At 42.3% G+C, this 21,954-nt stretch overlaps 2 protein-coding genes and 2 gene segments (V, D, J or C); 3 read left to right on the top strand and 1 right to left on the bottom strand.

Annotated features, from left to right (window-relative positions):
* Positions 1-3,072: 3,072 nt before the first annotated feature.
* Positions 3,073-5,614, bottom strand: LOC123491455. The segment is given in 3 exon segments: positions 3,073-3,818; positions 5,038-5,139; positions 5,599-5,614. Coding segments are annotated over 3 exon segments (444 nt in total).
* Positions 5,615-5,900: 286 nt separating this feature from the next.
* On the top strand, positions 5,901-6,448 carry LOC123491388. The segment is given in 2 exon segments: positions 5,901-5,982; positions 6,105-6,448. Coding segments are annotated over 2 exon segments (387 nt in total).
* A 3-nt stretch (positions 6,449-6,451) lies between these two features.
* Positions 6,452-11,259, top strand: LOC123491390 (protein misato homolog 1-like). The gene is made up of 2 exons (XM_045221957.1): positions 6,452-6,527; positions 10,694-11,259. The coding sequence occupies exons 1-2, from the start codon at positions 6,520-6,522 to the stop codon at positions 10,941-10,943; spliced, it is 258 nt and encodes an 85-aa protein (XP_045077892.1). The 5' UTR covers positions 6,452-6,519; the 3' UTR covers positions 10,944-11,259.
* Positions 11,260-19,140: 7,881 nt separating this feature from the next.
* Positions 19,141-20,016, top strand: LOC123491454 (leukotriene B4 receptor 1-like). The gene has a single exon (XM_045222242.1). It carries the CDS (start codon positions 19,141-19,143, stop codon positions 20,014-20,016), a length of 876 nt encoding a protein of 291 aa, XP_045078177.1.
* The last annotated feature ends 1,938 nt before the right edge of the window (positions 20,017-21,954 follow it).

Raw genomic sequence — 21,954 nt, 5'->3', positions numbered from 1 at the left:
CCTCAGCTAAAGAGGAACTGCCCTGACTCAACAGCTGCAGAGCTACAGAGTCTCCTGTATTCTAAAGTATTCTAAACACCATTTCATCAAAATATGACACTACAATACAATAATGGAATTGGTTAGACTTTTCCAAGGACTAAGATACTGTACGTATCTCTCAATGTATTCTGCAAAAATTGAAATATTTGTAAACACACTGGGACCACTAAGGGTACAGAGCTGTAGAAAATGCTTTATTTTGAAGGATTTGTTGAACAAAATTCAGAATAGGTTTCGAATTTTTTCAACGTTTTGATTTATCTTCATATTGTAAGAAGCACCCATTCCAGTACACAATAGCATGAATAATGACCCTGTCCAAACCCAACTTCCCAACTATTCATCACCTACTCAACTTATATACCCCTCCAACCACAAAAGACTGAATACAGTCATATTGATTCCATTCAAGAAATACTACTTTGATATCATCAGTGCCTTGCAAAAGTAATCACCCCCCTTGGTGTTTTCCCTATTTTGTTGCATTACAACCTGTAATTTTAAATGGATTTTTATTTGGGTTTCATGTAATGGACATACACAAAATAGTCCAAATTGGTGAAGTGAAATTAAAATAATAACTTGTTTCAAAAAATTCTAAAAAATGTATAATGGAAAAGTGGTGCGTGCATATGTATTCACCCCCTTTGCTATGAAGCCCCTAAATAAGATCTGGTGCAACCAATTACCTTCAGATGTCTCATAATTAGTTAAATAAAGTCCCACTGTGTGCAATCTAAGTGTCACATGATCTGTCACATGATCTCAGTATATATACACCTGTTCTGAAAGGCCACAGAGTCTGCAACACCACTAAGCAAGGGGCAACACCAAGCAAGCGGCACCATGAAGACCAAGGACCTCTCCAAACAGGTCAGGGACAAAGTTGTGGAGAAGTACAGATCAGGGTTGGGCTATAAAGAAATATCCAAAACTTTGAACATCCCACAGAGCACCATTAAATCCATTATGAAAAAATTGAAAGAAAATGGCACCACAACAAACCTGCCAAGAAAGGACCGCCCACCAAAACTCACGGGCCAGGCAAGGAGGGCATTAATCTGAGAGGCAACATTAATCTGAAGGCGCTGCAAAGCTCCACAGTTAAGATTGGAGTATCCGTCCATTGGACCACTTTAAGCCTTACACTCCACAGAGCTGGGTTTTACGGCAGAGTGGCCAGAAAAAAGCCATTGCTTAAAGAAGAAAATAAGCTAACACGTTTGGTGTTCGCCAAAAGGCACGTGGGAGACTCCCCAAACATATGGAAGAAGGTACTCTGGTCAGATGAGACTAAAATTGAGCTTTTTGGCCATCAAGGAAAACGCTATGTCTGGTGCAAACCCAACACCTCTCATCACCCGAGAACACCATCCCCACAGTGAAGCATTGTGGTGGCAGCATCATGCTGTGGGGATGTTTTTCATTGGCAGGGACTGGGAAACTGGTCAGAATTGAAGGAATGATGGATGGCGCTAAATACAGGGATATTCTTGAGGGAAACCTGTTTCAGTCTTCCAGAGATTTGAGACTGGGACAGAGGTTCACCTTCCAGCAGGACAATGACCGTAAGCATACTGCTAAAGAAACACTTGAGTGGTTTAAGGGGAAACATTTAAATGTCTTGGAATGGCCTAGTCAAAGCCCAGACCTCAATCCAATTGAAAATCTGTGGTATGACTTAAAGATTGATGTACACCAGCGGAACCCATCCCACATGAAGGACCTGGAGCAGTTTTGCCTTGAAGAATGGGCAAAAATCCCAGTGGCTAGATGTGCCAAGATTATAGAGACATACCCCAAGAGACTTGCAACTGTAATTGCTGCAAAAGGTGGCTCTACAAAGTATTGACTTTGGGGTATGTCTCTGGGGGTATGTCTTTGGGGTATGTCTTTGGGGTATTGACTTTGGGGTATTGACTTTGGGGGGGGTGAATAGTTATGCACGCTCAAGTTATGTTTTTTTTGTCTTATTTCTTGTTTGTTTCACAAAAAAAAATATTTTGCATCTTCAAAGTGGTAGGCATGTTGTGTAAATCAAATGATACAAACCCTCCAAAAATCTATTTTATTTCCAGGTTGTAAGGCAACAAAATAGGGAAAATGCCAATGGGGGTGAATACTTTCGCAAGCCACTGTACATATCTGTCACGAATACATTTAGTTTACATGCTGTATACAAGGCCATAAAAATAGAGTGAAGTCCCCCATTTGAACATGATGCAAAGTCCAGTGTAATATCTGCTTCCCCAGCCCATGTTCAGTTCTCTAGTGAAACACACAGCTGCCCCAGTCCCAGAGGATTAGAGGCTGTGAGATTGTAAGCTGTGGTGGGGTTGAAACTCAGATTTGCATGGGCAGGGAACTGCCAAGCTCCCAGAATAGAACAGCAACGTGGCCAGATGTTCACCTGTCCCCAGAGAGTTCACAGCACATGGCTTCAGTATTAGTAACATCATGAAGACCAGTGGGTTTATAGAACATGGCTTCAGTATTAGTAACATCATGAAGACCAGTGAGTTTATAGCACATGGCTTCAGTATTAGTAACATCATGAAGACCAGCGGGTTTATAGCACATGGCTTCAGTATTAGTAACATCATGAAGACCAGTGGGTTTATAGCACATGGCTTCAGTATTAGTATCACTGTAGATCACATGAGGCTGCTGAGGGGAAGACGGCTCATAATAATCGCAAGAATGGAGTGAATGGAATGGTATCAAACACATAGAAACCATGTGTTTGAGTTCAATACCATTCCATTGATTCCGTTCCAGTCATTACTATGAGCCAGTCCTCCCCGATTAAGGTGCCACCAACCTCCTGTGCTGTAGATATCCTTTTGACTGGTACCAAATGTGTCCCAATCAGCCAAGCATTCACTGAGCGAGGTTAATTCACTGAAATGTATTAGAAATCATTTTCCATGCCAGAGCTCTTCATTCCTTATGAAAACTAAACAAATAGTAAAGATCTCAATGTCTAATGGTAAAACGTATTAAATAATGATATCCAGGCAAACAATTTTTAAGATTAAACATCTTTATTATTTCAACATGTCAGAACCAACAGCATTACAGCACTAAAGCACATCACAGGTGATATGAAAGCCAAGAAGATCTATGACATCAGAATCAGAGAGATATTCTAGAGTAAGGATTCCCACACAGGGTCTAGCCCAGCAAAAGTGTGCTAGTCATAGGAGGCTGCTGAGGGGAAGACGGCTCATAATAATGTCTGGAATGGCGTGAATGGAATGGTATGAAACACATGGAAACCATGTGTTTGAGTTTGATACCATTCAATTTGTTCCGTTCCGGCCATAACTATGAGCCGTCCTCCCCAATGAAGGTGCCACCAACCTCCTGTGGTACTAGTAGTGCTGGATCAGTAAGACGAAGAGGCGCTGAGTGCAGAACAGAGTAAAACTGTGGAGTCAGAGAAGGAGCTCATTCGTCAGAACACTGGTCTCTCCTCAGTGTCTCAGAGAGTGGAGACTGGGAGCCCTGGGTGGCCTCACAGGTCACAGAGCCGACCTTCCTCCATTGGTCGACAGGAAGGGTCAGGGTGCTGCTCCAGCTGTAGTGGCCGTCCTTCTCCAGGACCCCAGGGCTCCCGGTCACCTCCCAGGTGCTGCTACTGCTCCTATCCACCTTCCAGCTCAGCTTCCAGTCTGAGGGGAAGCCCTTGTTGGCCAGGCACATGAGAGTGGCCTTCCCCTGTCGTAGCTCCACACTGGAGGGGGGCAGGACCGTCAGGGTGGGAGGAACATCACCTAGGAGACAGGTGGGAAATTAGAGAGAGGGGAGCTATCAATCAATCACCAGACTGATGCAACAATAGTGACGCAGCAGTTTTACATCTTAGCTGTAAATTAAGTTGTTTTTTCAGTAGGTTTCTGTCCCTCAAAAACACAGTTTCTCAGTCTTTCTGTCACTATTTCACTTCCCTTTGAGTAGCTACTGAAGCATATTATAACTACATGAGATGACTGAAAATACATTCAACTATCTTCAAAAAAATATATTTTTAAAATGACATATTTCCACATACTTCTCCCTTTTTGTAATGTGATAAAATCCTAGGAATCAAACTGCATTTCATTATTCATTATTATTATTTTAAAGAAAATTCCACAGAATGTATGACCAATTCTTAAATGATCTGTTTAAAATAAGTGCTGAGGAAGTAAATTCCAGTTGACTGTAACCATCTAACAATAATATTACATTTAAAGATGCACTATGCAGAAATCACTACGCCATTTACTGGTTGCTAAAATTCTAATAGTTCACCTAACTTCAGTTTATGTGACAAAACAAGAAAGGATAATGTAAGAGTAGGGCTCTCCAACCTTGTTCCTGGAGAGCTACTGTCCTGTAGGTTTTCACTCCAACCCTAATCTAGCGCACCTGATTCTGATAATTAGCTGGTTGATAAACTGAATCAGGTTAATTACAACTGGGGTTGGAGTGAAAACCTACAGGAGGGTAGCTCTCCAGGAACAGGGTTGGTGAGCCCTGGTGTAGTAGAGAATCATTGTACCATCTAAACCGCTGTGAAATATATTTTCCATAACCAAAAATATTGTATTTTTAGCTGTTTGATCTGGTGTGCAAAACCTAAAGTAAAACAAAAAATTAAACTTAAGAATGGGAAGCATAGAAATAGCACACATAGAACAATCTACCGCTTTATAGACTTGTTTTCAATGACAACAAAAGATTTTAACTGTATTTCTATGTGAATTTGGTCGGGTCTCAGAATAAGTTACATAGCCTATTGCAGCTTTAATTTAAAAGAAAATGAATAAAGTTATACTGTAATTTATGAGATATTCTATAATAAGTTGAAACCAAAAGTGTATTCATATGAACAGCAGGACTTCGTAAGATAGCAACACTTAGCAAAATATAGCAAATATTTAATAACATTCAAAATAAGAAAGCAATATAGCAAATAGATAGCAAAACTAAGCATAAAAAAAAACTTACTTCCAACATCCAGTCTAGTGCCTCCACCAAAAGTGTACCACAGTGATACGAACACATGCAACGGCCATACAAAAACCTTTGAAACTATAGACACGGCTGTCCCTGAACTACCAAACCACTCTCAGATTTCAACAATAACCCTATTGTTTGAAATTAATACACTGTATAAGCACATTGTTTGATATATTAAATCTTGGATAGGCATTTTAATTTAACTCAATTTACTTCTAAGGTAAATAAATGCAACACAAATTCTCCAAAAATAAATACACTTTTCTACTTTCTATTTAAGGGAGTTGTGTAATAGTGTCAAGAAAATGAATTGGGATTTTGATAACAGAGGTCAAGATCGAGAATTGAATACTTACTACCAACACTCAGTTTGGTCCCTCCACCAAAAGTCCACCACAGTGATAGAGTCTGATTGACTCGCTGTACAAAAACCTCCACACAGACACAGAGGGTAATGTTAACAGAGACATGAAACTGATCACTGAATGTTGTTTGGAACTGAGGCCCCCTACTGGTACACTCTGGAACTCCAGGAGATTGGACATTCACGGTCCCCGTTCCCCATTGAACTTTCAACAGTATGAAAACTGCTGTGTACTATGTTGATATATCTATCATTAACTAATCATCAAAAAAAGCTTGATACAGCAACGAAGGAACGTGTCAGTATAAATACATTTTTTGTAATGAGTTCCAGACAACAGAATTGGATTTCAGAACTTTTCTTAATGACAGTGCAGTGATTTGCCCAGGAGGAACATTTCCATAGAGAGCCACTTTGCATTGGCATCACATGCTTCAGTGCTCTGGGAGTGTTTATAGCCCTGTATGTTGAACACTTCATGTGAGATCTGTATTTCATTTAAACAGAACCCATGGCAACCATGACTTTGATCACCATCTTCATCTGGACTCTGATCTGTTACACACAAGGTGAGAGACATTTTGAACATTTTCAGAATGCAAGCATCATGTTGTAAATGATGAATTAGGGTTATAATCTTCCAAATATTTTACCATCCTATATGTCAAATGTTCCTTATTTTTCTCTGCAGGGTCTTGGGGTCAGTATGTATTGACTCAGTCTGCAGCTCAGTCAGTCCAGCCTGGTCAAACTGTCTCTATTGACTGTAGCGCCAGTAGTAAAGTTAGTCAGTACTCTGGCTCACAGTATTACCTGGCCTGGTACCATCAGAGGTCTGGAGAAGCTCCTAAACTCCTGATCTATGTCACATCAGAAAGGGATACTGGAGTTTCCACCAGGTTCAGTGGCAGTGGGAGAGGAAATGGTGTTGACTTCACTCTGACCATCAGTGAAGTCCAGGCTGAGGATACAGGAGTTTACTACTGTCAGAGTTACCACAGTGGTGTGTTCACACAGTGATTTAGAGCCGCACAAAAACCTCCCTCAGTCAGAGTGCACTGCTGCAGCTGGGACCTACTGCAGGTGCTGAGGGCGAAGACAATGACATGCGTCAGTGAGTACTACTGTACAAACACTCAACCCACTGGGAAAAACTGGTTGAATCAATGTTTCCACGTCATTTAAACCAAACAAATCTATGTGATGAAGTTGAAGCAACTCAACCAAATGTAATTGAAAACTAGACGTTGAACTGATGTCTGTGCCCATTGGGAACCTACCATTCATTATACGCTGTGACCACAGGAGTATTGTATCAAATATTACCCCACTACAGTATGGTACAGCACCACTGTGGTCTCCATCTTGTACAGTAAATATACAGTGAAAAGACAGACAGTGCAACCAGTGCTCCCATAATAAACACAAGCCTCCTCACACTCAGTCATCTAAACACTATTGGCCGTTAGCAGTCAGCAGGGACGGCCTGTTCAATAGGGCGATATGGGCGACGCACTGCAAAACGGGAAAAGGAAGGGATTTTTTTTCTAATCAATTATATCACGGCAACAGTAGTTATCAGTGTTCACGTCTGATCTGCCAGCCACTAAATGTCAAATCAGGCTAAAGTCGTGCTTCAAATGGCCCCGCCCGTTTTTGGGGCGATTTCAGTCAGGTTGAAAATCGCCCAGAAGTCTCTCATAGCCTGTCATGTAAAATCTATTTTTTTCAAATTTCAAAGCTTTCAATACATTCTCTATGGGTGTCTGTGGGCTTGCACTTACGCGCTTTCGTCATACGTGACGTAACCATGAACGTAACTAAGACAATAGCGGCTAGCAGCGTCTCTGTTGCGACCTGCAGTGTGGCGTTATTTTATGTTTTTAATTTGTAGACTTAGTTTACAAACATTCTGCCAACCATGGATTTCCAGTGGTGGGTATTGGACTGATCTTGTTGATCGTGTACATACCCGCTACGAACGGACTAAATAATGAAAACGCTGCTGGCAGCGGAATCCAATACAGCTGGGAGACTTGGCTGGATGACAGAGTCCCGGACAGAGAAGTGGAGCCGGCCGGCTTCACCCTGGTCAGAGCAGACCGCGATCCTGGTAAGAGAGCGACTCTGTACCCCGACATTGAACTGCTTTCTGTGTCATTGCGACCTTACTATCTGCCCCGTGAGTTCCCCCAATTGTTTGTTACCGTTGTGTACTGTTGATAATCACAAGTTTACTGGAGAACTGAGACCAAGTAGAGACTTTGGACAGGGTGGATATGGTATAATAAAGGCAGTTTATTCAGAGGTAAAGATATCTAGAATCGCGTGCACGGACTCGTTCGTCAAACTCTTAGGGAGAAGAGAGCCCCGAAAACATTGTGTGCAGACATTTTATACAATAAATGATGTAGGTTGAATCTAGTAGTTCTGATCTTCTGATTGGTCCTGATGAGTTGGGCGAGGTCCCCTCCACTGTTGCATTGGCTCTGAGTCGGGTTCTCTGTCTTCAAATGTTCAGCCTAAAGAGAGGGGATTTTTGTGTGTGTGTGTGTGTGTGTTTAACAGTGATGACGTGTGTGTGTGTGTGTGTTATCAGTGATGATGTGTGTGTGTGTGTGTGTGTGTGTGTGTCCTCAGAGCAAGAACTCGTGAGTTGGAAGAACTGAGAGACCTATGGCGTGGGTGTTGTCCTTGGCCACCTGCTGACAAGGCTGACAAGATAGGACTCTTTTGTCCATTGTTATAGGATAGGAACAGCATTGATTGAAAACAAACGCCCAACACAAAATGGGTCATGCACAAGATTTTAGTCAGACCAAGCTATAACATTATATATTTACTACGACAGTACATTCAACCAAAAGCTAATATAACAAAGGCATCAGAGATGATTTATAATCTGTCACAGAAACTGGAATCCATCTCCCCAGATCAGTCAATAAATGCTTCTGGTATTGACTTATATGCTGCCCCTGTCTTCATGTTGTTGCTGGACATATCTTTTTTAAAATGTGTGTAGGTCACCTAAATCATCAGAAAAATTGCCCCTCCTGAGAATTTTTTCAGGAGCCGCCACTGGCAGTCAGTATTACATTATATCTATAGATCTGAAGCAAACCTGCAAGAAACCCCTTCCACCAAATAGAACTAACATTTAGCTGCAATATAAATGTTATCTCTCATTCAAATGATGAACCTGAGACTGTAGAGTCAGAGATGATGTTAAGCCCATAGAGAATGACATCATCTCTTGGTGGTGATGGTCATGGAGCCAATAGTGTTCCTCTGTGAAGGAAGGCCTGCTCTGGTGATGCTGGGAAACACTAGCAATAACACGTCAATAACTTGTCTCTCTTCAGTCTGTGCTGCTGCTGCTCTCCTCCAGCTGCTACTGGAACAGTAATATATATATAATAATATATGCCATTTAGCAGACGCTTCTATGCAAAGCGACTTACAGTCATGTGTGTGTCAAAGGTCCTTTTGGATCTGGGTTGAGCAGGCAGAGTAAGGTAGAGACCAAACACAAACCCTATAGGATGGACCTGCTTGAGGGGAGGAGGGACCCTATAGCGTCTGCCTGAGGGGAGGAGGGACCTTATAGTGTCAGCCTGAGGGGAAGAGGGACCCTATAGCGTCTGTCTGAGTTGAGGAGGGACCCTATAGCGTCTGCCTGAGGGGAGGAGGGACTCTATAGCGTCTGCCTGAGGGAAGGAGGGACCCTATAGTGTCTGCCTGAGGGGAGGAGGGACCCTATAGTGTCTGCCTAAGAGGGACCCTATAGCGTCTGCCTGAGGGAAGGAGGGACCCTATAGCGTCTACCTGAGGGGAGGAGGGACTCTATAGCGTCTGCCTGAGGGAAGGAGGGACCCTATAGTGTCTGCCTGAGGGGAGGAGGGACCCTATAGCGTCTGCCTGAGGGGAGGAGGGACCCTATAGCGTCTGCCTGAAGGGAGGAGGGACCCTATAGCGCCTGGCGGAAGCAAGGAGGGACTTTATAGCGTCTGCCTGAGGGGAGGAGGGACCCTATAGCATCTGCCTGAGGGGAGGAGGGACCCTATAGCGCCTGGCTGAGGCGAAGAGGGACTTTATAGCGTCTGCCTGAGGGGAGGAGGGACCTTATAGCGCCTGCCTGAGTTGAGGAGTGACCTTATAGCGTCTGCCTGAGTTGAGGAGGGACCTTATAGCGTCTGCCTGAGGGGAGGAGGGACCCTATAGAGTCTGCCTGAGGGGAGGAGGGACCCTATAGCATCTGCCTGAGGGGAGGAGGGACCCTATAGCGCCTGCCTGTGGGGATGAGGGACCCTATAGAGTCTGCCTGAGGGGAGGAGGGACCCTATAGCGTCTCCCTGAGGGGAGGAGGGACCCTATAGCGTCTGCCTGAGGGGAGGAGGGACCTATAGCGTCTGCCTGAGGGGAGGAGGGACCCTATAGCGTCTGCCTGAGGGGAGGAGGGACCCTATAGCGTCTGCCTGTGGGGATGAGGGACCCTATAGCGTCTGCCTGAGGGGAGGAGGGACTCTATAGTGTCTGCCTGAGGGGAGGAGGGACCTTATAGCATCTGCCTGAGGGGAGTAGGGACCCTATAGCATCTGCCTGAGGGGAGGAGCTGATACTCTGAGTAAAGGACATGGGAGGGATCTGAATTAATTTCCTGAGCTTGTCTGATAACGATCTATTCAAAAATATCCCGGGAGGGATGTTGCCTCACAAGATTCCATTTCCCACATGCCCCAGGAAACCTCCATACCTCTGGACTGCATCACCTCCCTTGGGCGGCCGTTTGGAACAGAAAAACAGGAGGGTTTAAATGCGCACATCTCAAATCACATGAGATTATTATCCAATGGGAGCTCTCGCTGGATTAATGAGGCAACTAGTCACACCTGTGACACTCACCCACCTTTCACCACGGAGTCCCCAGCTTCCTCTCCCAGGGTTCTGAGCTGGCTGACTTTCAGGAGTCGCTGGTGCAACTCCGCCTCATGGCCCGCTGTTACCGCGACGACAGGGCCGGCATGATGTGCTCCTCCACGGAAGAGGATGATATCTATCCGTAAATAAATACATCTATTCAATTTTCTCTTTCACATACATGCTTATGTCTGTATTTAACTGTCACTCTCAACCTCCATGTGTAGGCTACTATAATATTCTATAACTATACTACTATACTCTGCTCTATAGATATGTCTCACTATGCTTGTATCCAACAGTCTCTCTCATCATTGTCAGGTCCATCCCTATAACCTTATCTCCCTATCCTCTCTTCCACAGTGCAGTCCTCTCCGTCCCCGTGCTAATCTCCCTGCAGTCGTCTCTGGCCCTGGGCTCGTGGCTGTCAGAGCTGCAGCGCGGTGCCAGCGCGCTGGACCCCCACCGCATCGCCCCCAGCTTCCTCTCCCAGGAGCCTGAGCTGACCGACTTCCAGGAGTCCTTGGAGCAACTCCGCCTCCTCTGCCACTGTTACAGTGATGACAGCGGTGGGATGATGCGCTCCTCCTCGGAAGAGGACAACGATGTTTGACAGTGATGATTGATTGATTGACTGACAACTGCTGAACCGCAAGAGTCATTTTATTTTCTGTCTTCTGCATTTTTTAGCCCAGAATGATTCTTTGCACTCCATACCATCTGAATAGATGGGTCTCGATTGACCTCGACTGGTATTGACAGACCCACTTAGTCCACATTGTATAGGCATCTGTGGATCTGATTGCTTTCAGACTCCGTGAGACTTGATAAGGATTTTGAATTCTGGTTGGAAAGAATGGACTGGCTGTTTGAGATGGTGACAGAGAAAGGTTACGGTAAAAGGTTGAGGTTTTAACTGACAAAAGATAATAGTTGGACAATGAAATTAACTCAGTCATGAAATAAAGGTGAGAAATAATAAAGGAACGGTCAATGAAGAGATGAAGGGAGAATGTCGGTGGGCTATACAGTGCCTTCGGAAAGTATTCAGACCCCTTGACTTTTTCCACATTTTGTTATGTTACAGCCTTATTCTAAAATGGATGAAATAAAACAAAATCCTCATCAATCTACACACAATACCCCATAATGACAAAGCAAAAACAGTTGTTGTTTTTTTTGTGCAAATTTATAAAAAATAAAAAATAAAAAAACCTTATTTACATAAGTATTAAGACACTTTGCTATGAGACTCAAAATTGAGCTCAGGTGCATCCTGTTTCCATTGATCATCCTAGAGATGTTTCTACAACTTGATTGGATTCCACCTGTGGTAAACTCAATTGATTGGACATGATTTGGAAAGGCACACATCCGTCTATGTAAGGTCCCACAGTTGACAGTGCATGTCAGAGCAAAAACCAAGCCATGAGGTCGAGGGAATTGTCCGTAGAGCTCCGAAACAGAATTGTGTCAAGGCACAGATCTGGGGAAGGGTACCAAAACATTTCTGCAGCATTGAAGGTCCCCAAGAACACAGTGGCCTCCATAATTTTTAAATGGAAGAAGTTGGGAACCACCAAGACTCTTCCTAGAGCTGGCCGCCCGGTCAAACTGAGCAATCGGGGGAGAAGGGCCTTGGTCAGGGAGGTGACCAAGAACCCGATGGTCATTGTGACAGAGCTCTAGAGTTCCTCTGTAGAGATGGGAGAACCTGTAGACTCGAGGCTGTAATCACTGACAAAGGTACTTCAACAAAGTACTGAGTAAAGGATCTGAATACTTATATAAATGTGATATTACATTTTTTAATTTGTAATACATTTGCAAACATTTCTAAAAACCTGTTTTTGCTTTGTCATTATGGGGTATTGTGTGTAGATTGAGGAGAGAAAAAAAGCAATTTAATCAATTTTAGAATAAGGCTGTAATGTAACAAAATCTGGAAAAAGTCAAGGGGTCTGAATTCTTTCCGAAGGCACTGTATATGACTAGTGATGGTCGCTTCCTCCAAGTTTTAAAGTTAATTCGCCACGTGCACAGGATACACCATGTGTAAAACAGTACAGTCCATACTAACAAAGGAAATAGAAGGTCAAACAGAACAGATAGATAGCAATAAAAACTGTAACATAGAGGCTCAGAATAAATTAGAGGAAAAACAAAAAGAAATGGAGAAACTTATTCAAGAAAGATCAAGTGTAATATGTTATAAAAATAAAACAAACTGGATGGAATATTGGGAAGAATGCACCAAATTATTTTTTAATCTTCAACATAGAAATGCTACCAAAAAGAATTTACTGAAACTGTTTACAAATGATGGAGTCACCCATGATTCACCAAATGATATTTTAAAGGAGGAAGCAAAGTACTTTAAGCATAGGTTTTCATTTCAGTCGCCTCCATCTCCTCTAACTGAAACTAATTGTAGGGATTTTTTTTCTATTGATAATGTAAAATTAACAGCCATACAGAAAGACTCATGTGAAGGTGAAATTACAGAGGAGGAACTTCTGGATGCAATTAAAGACTTTAAGTCCGGGAAAACGCCAGGGTTGGATGGCATACCAGTCGAGGTATACCATAATTTTTTTGATATACTCAGAGGACCGTTATTAGCATGTTTTAACCACTCCTATGTAAATGGTAGATTATCAGACACTCAAGAAGAAGGTCTGATTTCATTAATACTGAAACAGGATACAAGTGAGAAATATAAAGATCCAGTCCATTTTAAAAATTGTAGGCCCCTTACACTTCAGTGTTGTGATGCAAACATTCTAGCAAAATGTGTAGCGCATAGAATTAAAAAGGTATTGTCGGACATTATTCATTCTAATCAGGCAGGTTTTTTACATGGACGATACATTGGAGATAATATAAGGCAAGTACAGGAAACAATAGAACACTATGAAAAATCTGGGAAACAAGGCCTGCTATTCATAGCAGACTTTGAAAAGCCATTTGATAAAGTACGACTGGAGTTTATATATAAATGCCTGGAGCATTTCAATTTTGGAGAATCTCTTATAAAATGGGTTAAAATCATGTATAGTAACCCTAGGTGTAAAATAGTAAATAATGGCTAAAGTTTTAAACTGTCAAGAGGAGTAAAACAAGGTTGTCCACTATTGGCATATCTATTTATTATGGCCATCGAAATGTTAACTATTAAAATCAGATCCAACAATAATATCAAGGGATTAGAAATCCAGGGCTTAAAAACAAAGGTGTCATTTTACGCTGATGATTCATGTTTTCTTTTAAATCCACAACTTGAATCCCTCCACAGCCTCATAGAGGATCAAGATACATTTTCTAACATCTCTGGATTACAACCAAATTATGATAAATGTACTATATTACATATTGGATCACTAAAAAATACAATTTGTACATTACCATGTAGTTTACCAATAAAATGGTCTGATGGTGATGTGGATATACTCGGAATTCATATCCCAAATTAAATAAATGATCTCACTCCAGTAAATTTTTATAGAAAGTTAGCAAAAATAGATAAGCTCTTGCTACCATGGAAAGGTAAATACCTGTCTATTTGTGGAAAAATCACCCTGATTAACTCTTTAGTATTATCCCAGTTTACCTATTTGCTTATGGTCTTGCCTTCGCCTAGTGAACAGTTTTTAAAATTATATGAGAAAAAAAAATATTAAATTTTATTTGGAAAGGCAAGCCAGACTAAATTAAACGGGCCTATTTATATAATGAATATGAATTCGGAGGACAGAAATGATTAAATATTAAAGCATTAGACCTATCACTAAAAGCTTCAGTCATACAAAAGTTATACTTAAATCCGAACTGGTTCTCTAGCAAATTAGTAAGATTGTCTCACCCTGTGATGCGTGTGATGGAAGGAGTCAGGCGCAGGGGGGTAATCACCGAATACAGAGGTTATTCCTTTGTTACACAAAATACGCTTAGAGTAGCGACAAACGAAACAGGCACAGGGGAAATTATCTACCCCAGCAATACACTGTAACGGTATCTCCATACAATACATAGGCATAGGGGGATTATCTACCCTGGCAACAAAATGGTACGAGTAGCTCCACCGAGCTACACTACTCTCACATTCAAACAATCACCCACAAGGACAAGGGGGCAGAGGGAACACTTATACACAGACTAATGAGGGGATTAGAACCAGGTGTGTGTGATTGACAAGACAAGACAAATGTGATGATGATAATTTGGGTGGAAATGGTTAGTAAGCCGGTGACGACAAACGCCGAAGCCTGCCCGAACAAGGAGGGGAGGCAGCCTCGACGGAAGTCGTGACACACTCCATGTTCAAGAATGGCCTTTTTCCCTTTATTCAGAATACAACCTCTCACTTTCAGTTATTTGAAAAGGAAATAATCTCGCAAATATCACTATTTCTAAAACAAGCCTTAGAAAGTTGGTTGCAATTTCAATTTAATCCTCCAGAAACGACAGAACAAATAATGCAACAAATATTGTGGTTAAACTCAAATATACTAATTGATAAAAAGCCAGTATTTCTTTATAAAAATTAAAAGTCATAAATTATATCATAGGTAGGACTGGTGGAGTTATGTCGCACATGCAGCTAGCAAAAGCATATGGAAATGTCTGCTCTACCCAAAATTACAACCAAATAATTGCAGCATTACCGCAAAAATGGAAGAGGAAAGTGGAAGGGGGAAAAAGTAAGGAACTTGTCTTTCGGCCCTGCATTAAAGAACATAATTGGTTAAAGAAAATTGTGAAGAATAAAAAAGTATACCAGTTTCATTTAAGGACCAAAGGATTGACAGCCGTCCCATATAGATTTCAAAATAGTTGGGAAGAGATTTTTGACGTACCAATTCCATGGCATAGTGTTTATGAAATGGTACGCAAAATGACGTCGGATTCAAAGCGTACAATTTTTCAATTTAAATTATTATACAAAATTCTTGCTACCAATAGAATGTTATTTATATGGGGGATACAATCTTCCCAGCTCTGCAGATTTTGCTGCAAAGAGACAGAATCATTAGATCATTTGTTTTGGTACTGTCCATTTGTGGCTTGTTTTTGGTCACAGGTCCAGGAATGGCTGAAGGATTGCAATATTTACCTGGAGCTAACCCTGCAGATAGCACTACTGGGTGATCTGAAAAGTCATAGTCAATCGACCAATAATATAATAATATTTTTAGCAAAAATGTTTATTTTCAATTTACAATCTGTAGAAACAATGAGAATAGAAGGGTTGAGAACTTTTGTGAAACATCACAGTACATTTGAAAAATATGTGGCAAATAGAAATCCAATATGGATGGTGTTAAGAGATAGATGGGAGGTGTTGAATGGAGCTGAAGGATGGGACTAAGAACAACTAACAACAACTAACAACAACAAAATAACTAATGTAGGGCATGCTGTGTCCATAATAAGTATATAGGTTACAGGTTGAGAGCTTTTGTGAAGGAGCACAGTTGGAGAGATATGGCATATAGAAGCAAACCGGATGGACATCATGAAAATGATCGGAGAGGTTGAGGGTAGAGGAAGTTCAGGAGTAAAAACAAACAAAATATAATTATTGTAAAATTGACTGTGTCCATAAAATTTATATAGTATGTATAAGCTAGAAGTAGAGGCCTAGGCGTTGTTGCTCACTAGTTTACTCCAATTAGGGAAGGGGTGGTGGGGTTGGAAAGTAATAAAGGGAAATATATTTAAAAATAAAATAAATAATAATAATAATACACTGAAATTCTTACCTTGAGAGCTCTTTGACAACAATGCAGTATTGATGATGATAATATAGTGTTATAACGAGTTTTGATAAAGGATTCATTAATGTGTGTAAACTCCTAAGCTAGATGAGGGACACAGGACAAGGACACACCATGTGTTATTGGTGTCACCAGTGAGTAACAGAAGGTCAGTGTGCCAAGATAGATTGGGGGACACTGTTGCTAATCTTAGGAGGGGTGCGTGATGGAATGGCCTGGCTAGGGTGCCACATGATACCAAGGAGGTGGATGATATGGTGGTAGATGAGTGACAATCAATGATGGTTAGCAACTGTGTAAGACAAAAGTAGATTGGAAGGGCAGTATATAAACTGAGAGATTTTGTACGGAAGTTATTCAGATGGCAGGAGGCTATGTCCGTACCTCCTGTCATTGAATCCAATATTGTAACCATTAAATAATGACTGAATCAAATCTCCATCTGTGTACCATATTCTCTTGCATCCTGAACTTCTCAATACCAGAAACTCATCATAACATATAGAAAATAGATTAAAAACACAAGAACTACGATGTGAGTTAAAGAAACACAAGAATGCAAGTATATATCGATCTATTTGGAAGACCCATTTGCGACCAAGCTTTAACTTCCTGACTGATGTCTTGAGATGTTGCTTCAATATATCCACATGTGGTCCCATGGTGTTTATACTTGCGTACTATTGTTTGTACAGATGAACTTGGTACCTTCAGGCGTTTGGAAATTGCTCCCAAGGATGAACCAGACTGGCTGATTTCTTTTGATTTTCCCATGAAGTCAAGCAAAGAGGCACTGAGTTTGAAGGTAGGCCTTGAAATACATCCACAGGTACACCTCCAATTGACTCAAATGATGTCAATTAGCCTATCAGAAGCTTCTAAAGCCATGACATAATTTTCTGGAATTTTCCAAGCTGTTTGAAGGCACCGTCAACTTAGTGTATGTAAACTTCTGACCCACTGGAATTGTGATACAGTGAATTATAAGTGAAATAATCTATCTGTAAACAATTGTTGTAAAAATTACTTGTGTCATGCACAAGGTAGATGTCCTAACCGACTTGTTAACAAGAAATTTGTGGAGTGGTTGAAAAACAAGTTTTAATGACTCCAACCTAAGTGTATGTAAACTTCTGACTTCCACTGTACAATCTACTTTAGATGTTTTGCCTATATCTTAAAACTATCTTCTCAGTGTCGTGTCCATTTGTGAGAATCAGGTTGGCTGTAGCCTCAATGACAACATCGGAAGTATCTCAACTGATCAAACACAAATCTCTCTCTCTCTCTCTCTCTCTCTCTCTCTCTCTCTCTCTCTCTCTCTCTCTCTCTCTCTCTCTCTCTCTCTCTCTCTCTCTCTCTCTCTCTCTCTCTCTCTCTCTCTCTCACACACACACACACACACACACACACACACACACACACACACACACACACACACACCACAACAGCTGTCTAGGTATGTATGCGGATGACTCAACACTATACACATAAGCTACTACAGCGACTGAAATGACTGCAACACTTAACAAAGAGCTGCAGTTAGTTTCAGAATGGGTGGCAAGGAATAAGTTAGTGCTAAATATTTCGAAACTACAAATATTGTATTTGGGACAAATCATTCACTAAACCCTAAACCTCAACTACATTTTGTAATTAATCATGTGGAAATTGAGCAAGTTGAGGTGACTAAACTGCTGGGAGTAACCCTGGAATGTAAACTGTCATGGTCAAAACATATTGATACAACAGTAGCTAAGATGGGAAGAAGTCTCTCCATAATAAAGTGCTGCTCTGCCTTCTTAACAGCACCATCAACAAGGCAGGTCCTGCAGGCCCTAGTTTTGTCGCACTGGACTATTGTTCAGTCGTGTGGTCAGGTGCCACAAAGAGGGACTTAGGAATATTGCAATTGGCTCAGATAAGGGCAGCACGGCTGGCCCTTGGATGTACACAGAGAGCTTACGTTAATAATGTGCATGTCAATCTCTCCTGGCTCAAAGGAGGAGAGATTGACTACATCACTACTTGTATTTGTGAGAGGTATTGACATGTTGAATGCACCAAGCTGTCTGTTTGAAATACTGGCACACAGATTGGACACCCATGCATACACCACAAGACATGCCACCAGAGGTCTCTTCACAGTCCCCAACTCCAGAACAGACTATGGGAGGCACACAGTACTACACAGAGCCATGACTACATGGAACTCTATTCCACATCAAGTAACTCATGCAAGCAGTAATATTAGATTTAAAAAACAGAATAAAATGCACCTAATGGGAGAGCGGGGACTGTGAAGCAACACAAACATAAGCACAGACACATGCATACACACACACGATAACATACGCACTATACACACACATTTACATGGATTTTGTGTAGTATATATGTGGTAGTAGAGTAGGAGCCTGAGGGCACACACTTAATGTGTTGTGAAATATGTTGTGAACGTATTGTAATGTTTTAAAAATTGTATAACAGCTTTAATTTTGCTGGACCCCAGGAAGAGTAGCTGCTGCCTTGGCAGAAGCTAATGGGGATCCATAATAAATACAAATACAGTACATGCTTTGCCTATTGCTTCAAACTAATTATCTCCTCGGTATCGTGTGTCTATTTGTAAGAATCGGGTTGGCTGTAGCCTTATTGACAAAATCTGAAGTATCTTAACCCCAAACACCATCCTCTCTCTCTCTCTCTCTCTCTCTCTCTCTCTCTCTCTCTCTCTCTCTCTCTCTCTCTCTCTCTCTCTCTCTCTCTCTCTCTCTCTCTCTCTCTCTCTCTCTCTCTCTCTCTCTCTCACACACACACACATACACACACACACACACACACACAGCTCATTAAGAGGAAGCTGACCAGAGGCAGTTAACCCACATCAGTTTACTTATTATCACTCTATGACAAGAGGTGAAGAGAAGATAACAAACTTGTGAGGATTTCAAGAATGAGAAACAAAGAATTAGATGTCAAAAGTCTACTGTCTTCCAGATAGCTCTTAGATCTCTTATTCTTTCACCGACCATGGAGAACCTCAACTCTTCCAACTCCTCTAGCTTGGACTCCACCTCCCCGGATTCGGGCCGCCTGATTTCGAGCATCCTCCTAGGGCTGTGCTGTCTGCTGGGCCTCCCTGGTAACATAGCTGTCCTGTTGGTCATCATGCGGCGCTCGCCCCAACGCTCCAACTTCACCCTGTATCTCATGCTGAACTTGGCGTCCTCCGACATACTGTGCCTGGCCACGGTGCCCATGTGGATCTATACTCTCCTGCACAGATGGACTCTGGACCGTGCCGCCTGCAAGCTAGCCACCTTCCTGCTCTACCTCAGCCTGTATGCTAACGTGCTAATGGTCACTCTACTCGGGGTCCAGCGCTACCTCCAGGTGCTCTACCCGCAGATGTGGAACAGGCTGCGGCGCAAGGGGGAGGCGGCGTTGCTCCTGGCCCTGTGGGGGCTCGCCTGTGCCCTGACTGCCCCCGCCGTTGCCACTCACGATATGGGCGATGGCGAGCTCAAGTACCGGCGACACACAGGCTCCGAGGCTGAAAGAGTTGCTGTCCTCGTCTTGGAGACCCTTTTAGGGTTCGTTGTCCCGTTCTCTGTGCTGGTCACGTCCTACTGCTGCCTCCAACGGCGGGTGAACCAGATGGTGTTGTTCAGCAGTGCCAAGTTGACGTGGCTGGTCACCAGTGTGGTGGTCGCCTTCTTCATCCTCTGGGTCCCTGTGCACATTGTCAACGTGGTGGACATCGCCGGCATGGTGCTGCGTGCTTCCCGGCCAGAGGCGTTGGCAGTGCTGCTGCGCCACAGAAGTGTGGCAGTGCGTGTCGTCCGGAGCTTCACGTTTGTGAACAGCTGCCTGGACCCCTTCCCCTTCCTGTGCTCAGAGTTGTGAAGATGTACCAAATACTTGATTGAAAAACACTGTAAAGAAAAACACCCACTTTATCACCGAAACTGACATTACACACCGTGGTCAGAGGAGAGTGACAGAGCTCCACTACTGTCCACCATGAGAAGATTTGAAGGATATAGAAGCAGTAATTCTACTCGAGTTGAATTTACCTTCTCATGGGACTGAAAACCACTGTTGAGAGACATCAACTGGTGTGTGGACGAGTCAAACTAGGCCCCATTTAAGATATAGTTGTTACAATGTGTGGTTTGTCTATGATTTTACCTTTGGAAACTGCTGACTTTCTATTATCTCCTTGTTAGCATGTGTGTGTGTGTGTGTGTGTGTGTGTGTGTGTGTGTGTGTGTGTGTGTGTGTGTGCGTGCGCGTATTTGCGTAAAAGATGGGACATTTGCATAGCTGTCCTGCCTCATAACTCCACATACTTTTAAAACCCCAGTGTTGATCATTGACTGATCAGTCCTTTCAGAGCCAATGACACGCAGCACAATGATGATGTCACTGATTCTACTGCTGGGGACACTGGGGCTCCTTGTTCAGGGTGAGAGACACTTTGACCAACTTTGAATCATTATGGGTTTGGCTTCAGAGTTACACTTCATTCGTTAGTTTAACATGACAGAGAATAAAATATAATGTAAAAAAATGATTTTACTGGGTAGGCTATGCTTTACAATATGCTTGTTGTGATAACCTTCCTAATCAGCCTTTCTTCACTTTTGTTTATCTTTCAGAATCATCAGCGGACATAATTCTGACCCATTCTGCTAAATCTCAGTCTGTTCGCCAAGGAGAGACTGTCTCCATCAGCTGTACAGCCAGTTCAGGCATTAGTAATTATCTCCACTGGTACCTGCAGAAATCTGGAGAAGCGCCTAAACTCCTGGTTTATTCTGCTTCAACTCGTCAGACTGGGATTCCAGGTCGTTTCAGTGGGAGTGGATCTGGTTCTCATTACACTCTGACCATCAGTGGAGTCCAGGCTGAAGATGCTGGATATTACTACTGTCAGCAGAGTTACAGCGGGTTTCACAGTGTTAAAGAGCGTCGTACAAAAACCTCCCTCAGCTAAAGAGGAACTGCCCTGACTCAACAGCTGCAGAGCTACAGTCTCCTGTATTCTAAAGTATTCTAAACACCATTTCATCAAAATATGACACTACAATACAATAATGGAATTCGTTAGACTTGACTATGGACTGTGATGCTGTACATATCTCTCAATGTATTCTGCAAAAAAGGAAATCTCTGTAAACACACTGGGACCACTAAGGATACAGAGCTGTAGAAAATGCTTTATTTTGAAGGATTTGTTGAACAAAATTCAGAATAGCTTTAGATTTTTTTTAAAGCGTTTTGATTTATCTTCATATTGTAAGAAGCACCCATTTCAGTACACAATATCATTAATGTTGACCCTGTCCAAACCCAACTTCCCAACTATTCATCACTTACTCAACTTCTATACCTCTCCAACCCTGAAGGAGTGAATACAGTCATATTGATTCAATTCAAGAAGTACTACTTTGATATCATGATTATACATATCTGTCACAAACAAATGTTGTTTACATGCTGTATACAAAACCATAAAAAGACCTTAGAGTGAAGTCCCCATTTGAACATGATGCAAAGTCCAGTGTAATATCTGCTTCCCCAGCCCATGTTCAGTTCTCTAGTGAAACACACAGCTGCCCCAGTCCCAGAGGATTTGAGGCTGTGAGATTGTAAGCTGTGGTGGGGTTGAAACTCAGATTTGCATGGGCAGGGAACTGCCACGCTCCCAGAATAGAACAGCACCAGGGCCAGATGTTCACCTGTCCCCAGAGAGTTCACAGCACATGGCTTCAGTATTAGTAACATCATGAAGACCAATGGGTTTAGAGCACATGGCTTCAGAATTAGTAACATTATGAA

This window comes from Coregonus clupeaformis, chromosome 8 (genome assembly GCF_020615455.1).
Source record: "Coregonus clupeaformis isolate EN_2021a chromosome 8, ASM2061545v1, whole genome shotgun sequence".
NCBI classification, from domain to species: Eukaryota; Metazoa; Chordata; class Actinopteri; order Salmoniformes; family Salmonidae; genus Coregonus; species Coregonus clupeaformis.
Note: the sequence above shows the minus strand (reverse complement) of the source record. Positions and strands in the feature narration are given on the sequence as shown.